The sequence below is a fragment of the Lagenorhynchus albirostris genome, chromosome 3 (assembly GCF_949774975.1).
Source record: "Lagenorhynchus albirostris chromosome 3, mLagAlb1.1, whole genome shotgun sequence".
NCBI lineage: Eukaryota > Metazoa > Chordata > Mammalia > Artiodactyla > Delphinidae > Lagenorhynchus > Lagenorhynchus albirostris.
Window position 1 is genome coordinate 117,583,551 of NC_083097.1, and position 14,176 is coordinate 117,597,726.

The 14,176-nt window shown below is 39.4% G+C and overlaps 1 protein-coding gene across 1 annotated transcript; it reads left to right on the forward strand.

Annotated features, from left to right (window-relative positions):
• Positions 1-530: 530 nt before the first annotated feature.
• LOC132518386 (protocadherin beta-5) lies at positions 531-3,392 on the forward strand. The gene has a single exon (XM_060146349.1). The coding sequence runs from the start codon at positions 698-700 to the stop codon at positions 3,086-3,088; it is 2,391 nt and encodes a 796-aa protein (XP_060002332.1). The 5' UTR covers positions 531-697; the 3' UTR covers positions 3,089-3,392.
• Positions 3,393-14,176: the final 10,784 nt, after the last annotated feature.

A 14,176-nucleotide genomic window follows, 5' to 3' on the forward strand; every position in this document is an offset into this window, starting at 1 on the left:
AGGAGGGGGCTTCTAGGGTTTTTGTAACATTTTAATTTTAATTTAGGTTTTGCTTATGAGTGTGTTTACTTCCTGAAAATTTTTTGAGTTGTACACTCATGATTTATGCCCTTTTCTAATATGTAATATTTTAAAATAAAAATAACTTTAATAGTGTAAACTTTTGTAAACATCCATTATTGCTTATTTCGTGAATATAATCAAATAAGAATCACACAAAAGAAAGTTTCTTCAAGTACTCAAAAGATATTTTATGAGGAATACTAGTGTTTTAGTTTGTTCTGAATAGTATTCTTTCGCTGGAAGTTAACTTAGCACATGTTTATTTAGAACTTACAATAACTGAGAAGTGGAGATACAACTGGGAACACTTCTGTGACTTTCTAACTTGGAAAGAGACGGCAAATACTATATGCAATAGTAAATAAGGACGCCTGGTGGTGCTGCAGGCTAGGAGTAGGAATGAATGGCTCTGTGGATACCCGGGAAGCCATTAAGCTGGGAATCAGAACTCTGAATGCTTTCTAAAAGAAGGAAGCATTTTACATAAGATCTAGAGGCAGAGATCTCCAGAGAAGGGCATCGTTCTACTGCAGGTCAGTCAGAAAGATCTAATTCGAGTTTATTTAACCAAATCATCTGGGTTGATTGCATACGGAATTGAAGAAACTGCAAGTTCTTGAACCGGGTCTGAACAATGGAGACTGCACCAGCAAAAACGCTACAGAAAAGGCAAGTTATCTTTCTTGCTATATTATTGCTTTTGTGGGAGGCTGGCTCTGAAGCAGTTAGGTATTCCATGCCAGAAGAAACTGAAAGTGGGTCTTTTGTGGCCACCCTGGCAAAAGACCTGGGGCTCAGGGTGGGGGAACTGGCCACTCGGGGCGCGCGAATCCATTACAAAGGAAATAAACAGCTCTTGCAGCTGGATGTAACGACCGGGAATTTGCTTCTATATGAAAAACTAGACCGGGAGGTGCTGTGTGGGGCGACAGATCCCTGCATACTGCATTTCCAACTATTACTGGAAAACCCGGTGCAGTTTTTTCAAGCTGATCTGCAGCTCACAGATATAAATGACCATTCCCCAGAGTTCCTCGAGAGGGAAATGCTCCTAAAAATCCCAGAAAACGTCCAGACAGGGACTGTGTTTCCTTTGAAAATAGCTCAGGACTCTGACATAGGTAGCAACACTATTCAGAATTACACAATCAGCCCCAACTCCCATTTTCATGTTGTCACTCATAATCGCGGAGATGGCAGAAAATACCCAGAGCTGGTGCTGGACAAACCGCTGGATCGGGAGGAAGGGCCTGAGCTCATTTTAACCCTCACGGCGCTGGATAGTGGGGCTCCGCCCAGGTCCGGGACCACTGCAGTCCGCATTGAAGTCGTGGACATCAATGACAACGCCCCTGAGTTTTTACAGTCGGTCTATGAGGTACAGATTCCGGAGAACAGCCCCCTAAACTCCTTAGTTGTCGCTGTCTCCGCCCGAGATTTAGATGCAGGAACGAATGGGAATGTAGCCTACGCTCTATTGCAAGGTGATGAAGCTACTCAACCATTTGTAATAGACGAAATAACAGGAGAAATTCGTCTGAAAAGGGCATTGGATTTCGAGGCAACTCGGTATTATAACGTGGAGATTGCAGCCACAGATGGCGGGGGCCTTTCAGGAAAATGCACTGTAGTTATAGAGGTGGTGGATGTGAACGACAACGTCCCCGAACTGACCATGTCGACGCTCACCAGCTCTACCCCAGAAAACTCCCCAGAGACTGTGGTGGCCGTTTTCAGTGTTTCTGATCCAGATTCCGGGGACAACGGTAGGATGGTTTGCTCCATCCAGAATGATCTCCCCTTTCTTTTGAAACCCACATTCAAAAACTTTTACACCCTAGTGACAGAGAGGCCACTGGACAGAGAGAGCAGAGCGGAATACAACGTCACCATCACCGTCACAGATATGGGGACACCGAGACTGAAAACCCAGCACAACATAACCGTGCTGGTGTCCGACGTCAACGACAACGCCCCCGCCTTCACCCAGACCTCCTACACCCTGTCCGTCCGCGAGAACAACAGCCCCGCCCTGCACATCGGCAGCGTCCGCGCCACAGACAGAGACGCGGGCGCCAACGCCCAGGTCACCTACTCGCTGCTGCCGCCCCTCGACGCGCACGTGCCCCTGGCCTCCCTGGTGTCCATCAACCCGGACAACGGCCACCTGTTCGCCCTGAGGTCCCTGGACTACGAGGCCCTGCGGGCGTTCGAGTTCCGCGTGGGCGCCGCCGACCGCGGCTCGCCCGCGCTCAGCAGCCAGGCGCTGGTGCGCGTGCTCGTGGCGGACGACAACGACAACGCGCCCTTCGTGCTGTACCCGCTGCAGAACGCCTCGGCGCCCTGCACCGAGCTGGTGCCCAGGGCGGCCGAGGCGGGCTACCTGGTGACCAAGGTGGTGGCGGTGGACGGCGACTCGGGCCAGAACGCCTGGCTGTCGTACCAGCTGCTCAAGGCCACGGAGCCCGGGCTGTTCGGCGTGTGGGCGCACAACGGCGAGGTGCGCACGGCCCGGCTGCTGAGCGAGCGCGACGCGGCCAAGCACAGGCTGCTGGTGCTGGTCAAGGACAACGGCGAGCCGCCGCTCTCGGCCAGCGTCACGCTGCACGTGCTGCTGGTGGACGGCTTCTCGCAGCCCTACCTGCCGGCCCCTGAAGCGGAAGCGGCGGACGCGGCCCCGGCCGCCCCGCTCACCGTCTACTTAGTGGTCGCCTTGGCGTCGGTGTCGTCGCTCTTCGTCTTCTCGGTGCTAGTGTTCGTCGCGGTGCGGCTGTGTTGGAGGGGCAGGGCGGCCTCGGTGGGTCGCTGCTCGGTGCCCGAGGGCCACCTTCCGGGCCACCTGGTGGACGTCAGCGGCACGGGGACCCTGTCCCAGAGCTACCAGTACGAGGTGTGTCTGACGGGAGGCTCCGGGTTAAATGAGTTTAAATTCTTGAAGCCGATTCTCCCCAACCTCCCGACCCAGGGCGCTGGTGAAGAAATAGAGGAAAACGCCAACTTCCGGAATAGCTCTGGATTCAGCTAGGGATCTCATCATGATGCAAGGTATTTGTCATTTATCTCTAATTTCCCCAGATACCGAATTTGAGGGCGTCATGGAGAAAAATTCCATCTTCCGATATAGCCTTGATTTCCTTTTTGTAATGTATTAGTCCAGTTAACTTTCCCTTGTCCAATTTTTGAAAACTAAATTCTGTTGTCATTGCATTTATTTATAGTGTGCCATTCCAAATCCTTGCATGCTGTTGATTTTCCTGAAATTTTTGCTCCTTCCGTTGGTACTTGTTGCAATGAACTGTCTTAATAAAATATTGTTTTCTCTATATTCATTCTGTTTCATCACGCTCTAAGTTATTTGATGCTAAATAGCAAAAATTTAAAATGTTTAAATATTCATTTTGTTTGCAAAGGAATACATTCATATAACAAATATAATACGTGAGAAAGCATGATGAAAACCAACACTTCTATTTACACTTCTTTCCTAGCTCTCATCCTACTGGCAAATAATTCTTTAAATGAATATTTTATTTCAATTATAACATACATACAGAAAAGTGAAAAATCCTTAACACAGCTCACTGTATTTTCAGAAAGTGAACATACTTGGTATCAGCATCTTGAAGAAACGAAACATTATTAGCATCCCAGGTGCCACACAAATTACCCCTTAAAATCACTACCAGCTCATGTATAACAAATATCTCAACTTCCAATACTATAGTTCAGTTTTGCCTGTTTTGAATTTATATAAATGGAATAGTAGAGTGTGAACTGTTTTGCATCTGGCTTCTCAACAATATGTTTATGACATTTATCCGTGATACTGCTTTTAATTTTAGTTCTTCATTCTTGTTGCTGTATAGTATTCCACTGTATGAATATGTCACAATTTATAACCCATCTTACTGTATGTGGATATTGGGGTTGGTGCAACGTTTGGCTGTTTGAATAATGCTGCTATAAACATTCTCTTACATGTCCTTCAACAAACATGTATATGCATTTCTGTTGGGTATATACCTAAGGGTGGAATTACTACTCATTTAGTAAGTGCATGTCCACTTTTAGTAGATATTTCCAAATCGTTTTCCAAAGTGGTTGTTCCAGTTTACATTGCTTTCAGCAGTGTCTGGATATACCAGTTCCTCAGCATTCCTGCCAACACCTGGTATTATCTGTTTTTCATTTTATCCCTTTGGAAAGCACTTTTAAACCTTCATTTTCTAACTTTTTAAACACTTTATCACTAAAGAATATGTTTGTAACTTTTTCGTAAACTTTAAACAATTAATTTCATGCTATTGTTGTTTGGTATCTGGTACTTAAAATTTCTCTCATACATCCTTCACATATAGCTGTCTCACTATTTTCTGTTACTTCTCTGCTCAAACTGAAAGCTCCATTTATTGTTCCACTAACAACAGTTTCTTTTGATTTTCTTGGATGAAAGAAACTAATAGAATTCTTATTTTTCCTGTTACTTGTTTTTCCCTTATACTTTCAAACCTCTCAAAAATGCGCTTTTACTTTTATATAGTTAGGGTTAATGACCCATTCTACAACTGTAGCTAAGAATTCCTTGTTTGTCTATAGATGTTTTAAAACCTGAAAAGCAATGTTAAAATTTTACTTTTAATGACCATATAAATTATGAATGCCCTGCAGGTAAAGATCACCAGGAACACATTATATCAGAACATTATAGTCAGTAAAGGTGGGTTTACTGACTTATAATGAGGGAGACTGCACACCATGGGGAACCATGGGTCAACTAAGTAACAGTGCCCTACAAAGGAGTTAGAGGATTTGGGCTTATGTTAGGTGATTGCGGTAGGGTTCAAGAAAGTCTCCTTCTTTCCTTCTTCTTCTTTTTTTTTAATTCCTTCTCTTTGCTACAGTATATCCTCTAGTGGCTTCTTAAGAGAGAGTGCACAAAAATAAACTTTCTCTGTCTCTGCATATCTGAAAATGCATTTAGTTTTCACTTCCACTTCATAAATGTCTTACATGTTACTTATGTCATTCAATGTTTTATACATTCTAACGATTCGTGCCTTTTCATATCTGGGATTTTTTCATCTCTAGTATTATTTCCTTAATAATTGTATTCCTAACTTTAGCTTGTTATGTTTGTCTGAGACTTGTACTTGTTGGATATTAAACATGTTAAATTGTTTCTCTATCTTTCTTATATTTCTCTTTTACATCTTTGGTTTTTCCTCTATATCCCAACTTAGAGTTAGTCCCTCATTTTATTTTGAGTATTTTTATTGAATTTTTTTTGAATTTTTAATTTTAGTGGCATATTTAAATCCCGAAGAGTTTTCTTATTATCTGATTGTGTCTTTTCCATAGTAGCACTTGGGATTTTCAAAGTTCACTTTATTTCCTGAATGATCTGTTTCCTGGAGGTTGCATTTCTCTTTTTGTGTTTCTGTGTCATTTGTGGTTTTCATATGTCTGGTGATAGATTATCTGTTCATATGTAAGAAAAAGAAACTGAGTAGCTGGTGTGTAGCAATTGCTGTTTTCTCTTCTCTGCTTTGTTTTTATTCAAGATTTTTTTTGATGTGGACCATTTTTAAGTTCTTTATTGAATTTGTTACAGTATTGCTTCTGTTTTATGTTTTGGTTTCTCGGCTGTGAGGCATGTGGGTTCTTAGCTCCCTGACCAGGGATCAAACCTGCATCCCCTGCATTGGAAGGTGAAGTGTTAACCACTGGACTACCAGGGAAGTCCCAAGTCTTCTCTGCTTTTGTGTGATAAGGTGGTCTGCACCCAAGTTTCTGTCCTGAGTGGAAATTTTGACATGGTGCTCCATGTGAGGTAGTGCAGAGCCAGGTTTATAAAATATCAGACTTGACTTTAAGGGGCATTGTGATGAATGGGCAAAGAACTCTTTTCAGGATGTGGCCCGGCAAGTGTCAGGAATAAATATCCTAGTGTTCTCCAAAAAATTTTCTTTTATTTCTTTAGAAATGAGCCTTAATGTTTTTGAAGGAAGGTTTGGAGGGAAACTAATAATTATTAAAATTATATGTTACATACAATGTATTATTATTATTACTATTATACAATTTCTATGCACCTTACTGTTTTCTAAATTCTTTACACATATCTCATTTAATCCTCAAAATAATGGTACAATTGGTATGCCAATTTTAGAGATGAACAAACTGGACATACAGAATTAAAGTAACTTGCCCAAGGCTACCTAGCTAGTAAGTGGTGGAATCAGGATTTGAGTCCAGGCAGCCTGACCCTAAAGACATTACTTTTTTGTTTTTATTTTTTTCTATTTTGAAATCTATTAAACATTCCAAAAAGTGTATACAATGTATATGTGCAGTTTAAAATAAAAATAATAAAATGTTCATCACCCAGCTTAAGAATTAGAACAATACCAAGACCTTGGAAATCCCTGTGTGCCTCCATGATAACATCTTCCACCCTCATTATAATCAACCACTATCCTGAATTTTTAATTAATTACTTGTTATTCTTTGTAATTATATCAGATATACATATATAGCTAAATAATACATTGTTTGATTTTTGTCTGTCTTTGAAATTTATATAAATGGATTCATGTAGTATGGATCATCTGTGGGCTTGCTTTTTTCAATCATTATGGTATTGAATTCATCCATGTTAATGCAGTTCATTCATTTACATCACTCTACAGTATTCCACTATATAAATACACCTTCACCTTTAAATTCATTTTAATGTTGATTGACTTTTGGGTTGCTCCAAGAGTTTTGTTACCATAATAATACCGCTATAAGCATTCTTGAATACATCTCCTCATGCACTTGAGCAAGAGTTCCTTTTGGGTACAGGCACATCTAGGAAGGTACTACCTGGGTCATAACAACAACTAGAAAGATATCGAAGTGAGTAAAATAGACTATTAAAAGATGCCAACACCAAGATGAAAGAGATGTTGGAAATATCTGAGAATGATTTTTAAGTGGACTGAAAAATGCCTCAATGAGCAATTATAAACATGCTTGAAACAAAAGAAAAAATATTCTCAGAAAAGAAATGTAAAGTGGCAGCAAGGAAATAAAGAAATATAAAGGAATACCAATGGAATTTTTACAAATTAAAAATACAATCATTGAAATGAAAAACAGTAGATGAGCTCAACAACAGGAAGACAAAGAGTCAGGGAACTAGAAGATAGAACAATAGCAATTATGTACCCAATTTGAGCAAAAGAGAGAAAACAGAGTGTAAAAATTAACAGAGGCTCAGGGACCTGTTGGACAATACCAAGAGATCTAATATTTGTGTCACTGGAATTCCAGAAGGAGAGGAGAAGACTTTCCAAATGTGGCAAAAGATAGAGACCCAGAGATTCAAGAAGTCAAACAAATCCAAAGCAAGATAAACAAACAAACAAAAAATTTATACCAAAAGACACAGTCAAATTTCTGAAAACTAAAAAGAAGGAAAAGATCTTAAAAGCAGCAAGAAAGAAATGACACATTACCCATAGGGCAATAACTATCTGAATGAGAGTAGATTTCTCATCAGAAACCATGGATGTCAGAAGAAAATGGTGTATTTTCCAAGTGGTGAAAGAAAAGAAAAATTAACCCAGAATTCTATGTCCAGTGAAAATATCCTCCTGGAAGAAATTGGTTGCCAGTAGGCCTACCCTAAAAAAAAAAATTAAAAAAAAAAGGCTAAAGGGAGTTCTCCAAACAGAAAGGAATCAATAAAAAAAGGAATCTTGGAACATCAGGACAGAAGGAAGAACACAGTAAACAAAAATATGGGTAATCACAATAGACTTTCCTTTTCCTTTTTAGAATTTAGTTTTCTAAATTATGTTTCACGGTTGAATCCAAAATTATAATACTGTCTGATATAGTTCAAAATGTATGTAGAGGAAATATTTAAGACAATATAAATGGGGGAGAGTAAAGGGAGGAAGGTTTTCAACCCTTCTCTTGAACTGGTAAAATGACAACCAGTAAACTGTGATAAGTTATGTGTGGGCCAACCACTATAAAAGCTATACAAAGTGATACACTAAAACCCACTATAGAGAAATCAAAGTAGAATTCTAAAAAACATTCTAATAACCCACAAGAAGACAGGAAAAAGAAAATGGAGAAAGAAAAGATAGACAAATAAAAAATAAAATGGCAGACTTAAGCTTTAACGTATCAGTAATTATATTAAATGTAAGTGGTCTGAACACACCAATTAAAACAGAGATGGGCAGAATGGGTTTTTAAAAATGACCAACCATATGCTGTCTATAGGAAACTTCACTTCAAATATAATGATACAGGGGCTTCCCTGGTGGCACAGTGGTTAAGAATCCTCCTGCCAGTGCAGGGGACACAGCGTCGAGCCCTGGTCTGGGAAGATCCCACAGGCTGTGGAGCAACTAAGCCCGTGAACCACAACTATTGAACCTGCGCTCTAGAGCCCATGAGCCACAACTACTGAAGCCTGCTCACCTAGAGCCCATGCTCTGCAACAAGAGAAGCCACTGCAGTGAGAAGCCCACACACCACAACAAAGAGTAGCCCCCACTTGCCACAACTAGAGAAAACCCATGCGCAGCAATGAAGACCCAATGCAGCCAAAAATTAATTAATTAATTAATTAGAAAATATATATAATGATACAGGCAAATTGAAAATAAAAAGATAGAAAAATATATTATGCAAAGAAAATGACATTGGAGATATAGTAGGACATTATATAATGATAAAAGAAGACATAGAAAGCCTAAATATGTACACACCAAACAACAGAGTTGAAAAATATGTGAAGCAAAACCTGATAGAACTGAAAGGAGAAACAGATCCACAATTAAAGTTGGAGACTTAAACACCCTCTCTCAACCCTATCTCAACTGACAGAACAACTAGGCAGAAAATCAGTGAGAGTACAGAAAACTCAATACCATCAACCAACATATTTATAGAACACCCACCCAAGAACTCCAGAATACACATCCTTTTCAAATGCTCAGAGAACATATACAAGACAGACCATTTAAACAAGTCCATAATATAAACTTCAACCAATTTTTAAAAATTGAAATCATACAGCATGGGTTCTCCAACCACAATGGAATCAAACTAAAAATCAACAGAAAAATAACAGGAAAATCTTCAAACACTTGGAAACTAAACAACACACTTCTAACTAATCCATGGGTCAAACACAAAGTCTCAAGGGAAAAATTTCAAATATATTGAAGTGAATGATCTTCCCCAACCATTTCAGATTTCAAATGTGTTTAGCATCAAACTGTTTATATTTTAAAACTTTTCTGCTGCATATATCACATCAGTTGAAAGGTTTTCATAAGTTATTGGCTTATATATCATTTCTGTCTTTTCCCTGAATAATTGTGTTTTTCCTTGCACATAACTAAATTTAGAAAGATTTCCAAGAGGTTCAATCCATCCTTGAAGTTTAGTCTTTATCTTTCATTTTTAATAACTTGAAGATTTTTTAAATGTTATAATGGAATGAAAGGAAAACAAACACATGTGGCATATAAATGGAAATCAGCTTGATCAGCTATGCAACAGTTATAAGTTAACTAAATAAAATTAAGTTTAACACACTTTACAATGTTTCATCAGTTAAAGTACTATTTCAACTCACTGGTAATAATACAACTAAATTAATCTTGAAATGGTCACTTCAAATTAGCATACATAAGCAAGAAAGAGCATGGGACACGGTGATTTTTTACATTGTTTACCTTTCTGTGCTGTGTCCAGAGGAGACCAATATTTTGCCACATAATTATTAAAATTAACCTGGAAAATATAATTAAGACAGTTCCCAGTGAATCATGGAAACGTTCATTATCTTTAACACTGATGGATCCATTTGTTAAAAATGATACAGTTAAGATTGGTGCATTTCAATTTGTGTAAACATTATCTTAAGAAAAGAACTATACAGTACTGGCACAAAAACAGAAATATAGATCAATGGAACAGAATAGAAAACCCAGAGATAAACCCATGCACATATGGTCACCTTATCTTTGATAAAGGAGGCAAGAATATACAGTGGAGAAAAGACAGCCTCTTCAATAAGTGGTGCTGGGGAAACTGGACAGCTACATGTAAAAGAATGAAATTAGAACACTCCCTAACACCATACACAAAAATAAACTCAAAATAGATTGAAGACCTAAATGTAAGGCCAGACACTATAAAACTCTTAGAGGGGGCTTCCCTGGTGGCGCAGTGGTTGAGAGTCCGCCTGCCGATGCAGGAGACACGGGTTCGTGCCTCGGTCCGGGAAGATCCCACATGCCGCGGAAAGACTAGGCCCGTGAGCCATGGCCGCTGAGCCTGCGCGTCCCGCAACGGGAGAGGCCACAACAGTGAGAGGCCCGCGTACCACAAAAAAAAAAAAAAAAAAAAAAAAAAAACTCTTAGAGGAAAACATAGGCAGAACACTCTATAACATACTTTTTGACCCACCTCCTAGAGAAATGGAAATAAAAACAAAAATAAACAAATGGGACCTAATGAAAGTTAAAAGCTTTTGCACAGCAAAGAAAACCATAAACAAGATGAAAAGACAACCCTCAGAATGGGAGAAAATATTTGCAAATGAAGCAACTGGCAAAGGATTAATCTCCAAAATTTACAAGCAGCTCATGCAGCTCAATATGAAAAAAACAAAAAGCCTAATCCGAAATTGGGCAGAAGACCTAAACAGACATTTCTCCAAAGAAGATATGCAGATTGCCAACAAACACATGAAAGAATGCTCAACATCATTAATCATTAGAGAAATGCAAATCAAAACTACAATGAGATATCATCTCACACCGGTCAGAATGGCCATCATCAAAAAATCTACAAACAATAAATGCTGGAGAGGGGGTGGAGAAAAGGGAACATTCTTGCACCGCTGGTGGGAATGTGAATTGGTACAGCCAGTATGGAGAACAGTATGGAGGTTCCTTAAAAAACTAAAAATATAACTACCCTACGACCCAGCAATCCCACTACTGGGCATAGACCCTGAGAAAACCATAATTCAAAAAGAGTCATGTACCACAATGTTCATTGCAGCTCTATTTACAATAGCCAGGACATGGAAGCAACCTAAGTGTCCATCAACAGATGAATGGATAAAGAAGATATGGCACATATATACAATGGAATATTACTCAGCCATAAAAAGAAACGAAATTGAGATTTGTAGTGAGGTGAATGGACCTAGAGTCTGTCATACAGAGTGAAGTAAGTCAGAAAGAGAAAAACAAATACCGTATGCTAACACATATATATGGAATCTAAAAAACAAAAAAAAAATGGTCATGAAGAACCTAGAAGCAAGATGGGAATAAAGACACAGACCTACTAGAGAATGGACTTGAGGATACGGGGAGGGGGAAGGGTAAGCTGGGACAAAGTGAGAGAGTGGCATGGACATATATACACTACCAAACGTAAAATAGATAGCTAGTGGGAAGCAGCCGCATAGCACAGGGAGATCAGCTCGGTGCTTTGTGACCACCTAAAGGGGTGGGATAGGGAGGGTGGGAGGGAGGGAGATGCAAGAGGGAAGAGATATGGGGATATATGTATATGTATAGGTGATCCACTTTGTTATAAAGCAGAAACTAACACACCATTGTAAAGCAATTATACTCCAATAAAGATGTTAAAAAAAGAAAAAAAGAAAATAACTATACAAAAAAAAAACACTGAGTGGGAGGCATAAAGTGGAGGAAAAAGTACAGATGAAACAAGACAGAATGTTGTGAAGCTGGGTGATGTGTACATGCAAGTTTATGCTGTTTACTTTGTATGTGTTGAACTTTTTCCATAATAAAGACTTGAAATGAATTATTCCTTGTGAGACGTTTGTAAAAGCAAAGTCAATTCAACTCTAGCCGATCAAATCAAAGCAACTGAGAAGCATTTTCCTGTTGGAATCTAATGTAATCCACTTTCCAAAAAGGCAGTTTCTTCACATACCCAACTGATATCTTTTGGGGTTACATTAAGATACTATCTTCTTGGGGCTTCCCTGGTGGTGCAGTGGTTAAGAATCCGCCTGCCAATGCAGGGGACATGGATTCGAGCCCTGGCCTGGGAAGATCCCACATGCCACAGAGCAACTAAGCCTGTGCGCCACAGATACTGAGCTTTCACTCTAGAGCCCGTGAGCCACAACTACTGAGCCCTTGTGCCACAACTACTGAAGCCCGCAGGCCGGAGAGCCCGTGCTCTGCAACAAGAGAAGCCACTGCAATGAGAAGCTGGTGCACCGCAATGAAGAGTAGCTCCTGCTCGCGACAACTAGAGAAAGCCCGTGCACAGCAACAAAGACCCAATGTAGCCAAAAAAAAAAAAGTTTTTTTTTAAAAAAGAGGGGCTTCCCTGGTGGCGCAGTGGTTAAGAATCCACCTGCCAATGCAGGGCACATGGGTTCGAGCCCTGGTCCAGGAAGATCCCACATGCCTCAGAGCAACTAAGCCTGTGCACCACAATTATTGAACCTGCGCTCTAGAGCCCACGAGCCACAACTACTGAAGCCCCCGCGCCTAGAGCCCGTGCTCTGCAACAAGAGAAGCCACCGCAATGAGAAGCTCACGCACGGCAATGAAGAGTAGCCCCCGCTTGCCACAACTAGAGAAAGCCCGCGTGCAGCAACGAAGATCCAACGCAGCCAAAAATAAATAAATTTTAAAAAAAGAGGAAACCAAAGAAGATAACAAAAAGATACTATCTTCTTTCTCTCTATCATAACAGGTAATGCTCTCACAGACACTTCAATGATCTAACTTGATTTTTTACACATACTGTACTAATAATTAAGATTTGCTTTAAAATGAAAAAATATTTTAATAAGCTGTATTTGAGGATGCCTGCAGGCAAAGAGAGTGAATAAAGGACACTGTGGATGTCAGCGATGCCATTAAGTTGGAATCAGAACTCAGACTGCCCACTGAAAGGAGGAAGCATTTAGGATTGAGCTAGAAATAATTTTGTTTCAGAGAAGAAACTAAACCCATCTAAGATGTTTATGATTGTTGGTTTTACTTCATCAGTGTATTTTGTTATTCAGATCCTCAAGGAAGTCTGTTCTCAGTAACATTTATCAAGTGAAACAAAATGATCTTAATTTTATCCTTCTGGGTAGATAGAGGTGCTTTTCAACTACAAAATGACTTCATCTGTTCAGAGTTTAGATTTATTTACCTTTATTTATTTTAGCTAGAGTTGAAGTATTTTGAAAAATATCATTTTTAATCCTCCATATTCACTCCTTACCTGAAGTGAATTTTGCTTGAACTCGATTGATTTCACCTCTCAATAAATATGAAATCATTCTTAAATGAATTATGTTTGGTGTATTTTGTGTACTCAGATATGCACTGACCCATTTAATGTATTCTCAGGAAGTTTAGAGATACATTTTCCAATTTATCTGAGCAGAAATTGGTGAGCTGTGAATGAATATAGCCATGATGAACCATCATTGAATTCCAAGGTATCCACTCAAATATAATTCACCTTTCACACTACCTTATTTGGTCTATATTTATAGGACCTAGTGTCATCCTTGTTGTGAGAGACTGGTAGAGGTGATTCTTGAATGTTTGTTTTCTGCATTGCATATGCTCTTACAACAGGGCAATATATTTGGACCTTGAGTAATTACTTAATATAGCAGGGAAATTTAACCCAAAAGTTACAATAAAATGAAGACCACTAATAAAATCATGACCATTTCTACCCATACAAAAATGAAGGGAATCCTAAAATGCTTACTTATGACAGATACCTGATTGCTCCTAGTCCCTCTTTTAAATACTTTAATTTGATTAGATACTTCTATCATAAGTATTTCTTGGCCTCAATTTTCCTAATAGCCTAATTGTTCCCTGTACTGTGCAGGTGTGCCCACAAAACAAAGTAAGTATGTTGTTCATATCATATTATTAGCCATATAATTTAGAGAATGATTGTGTATTTTAAGATTGGTCTTGCTAACCAACTTTTACATTTTGTATAGTTTGTTGATGGGACAATTAAATAGTATACTTGGATTCAGAAATTACACTGCTCCTCAGAGATAAACTGCACT

Bases quoted from the DNA above. Each gene is read 5' to 3' on its own strand.
- LOC132518386 (XM_060146349.1), top strand. From the start codon at position 698: ATGGAGACTGCACCAGCAAAAACGCTACAGAAAAGGCAAGTTATCTTT.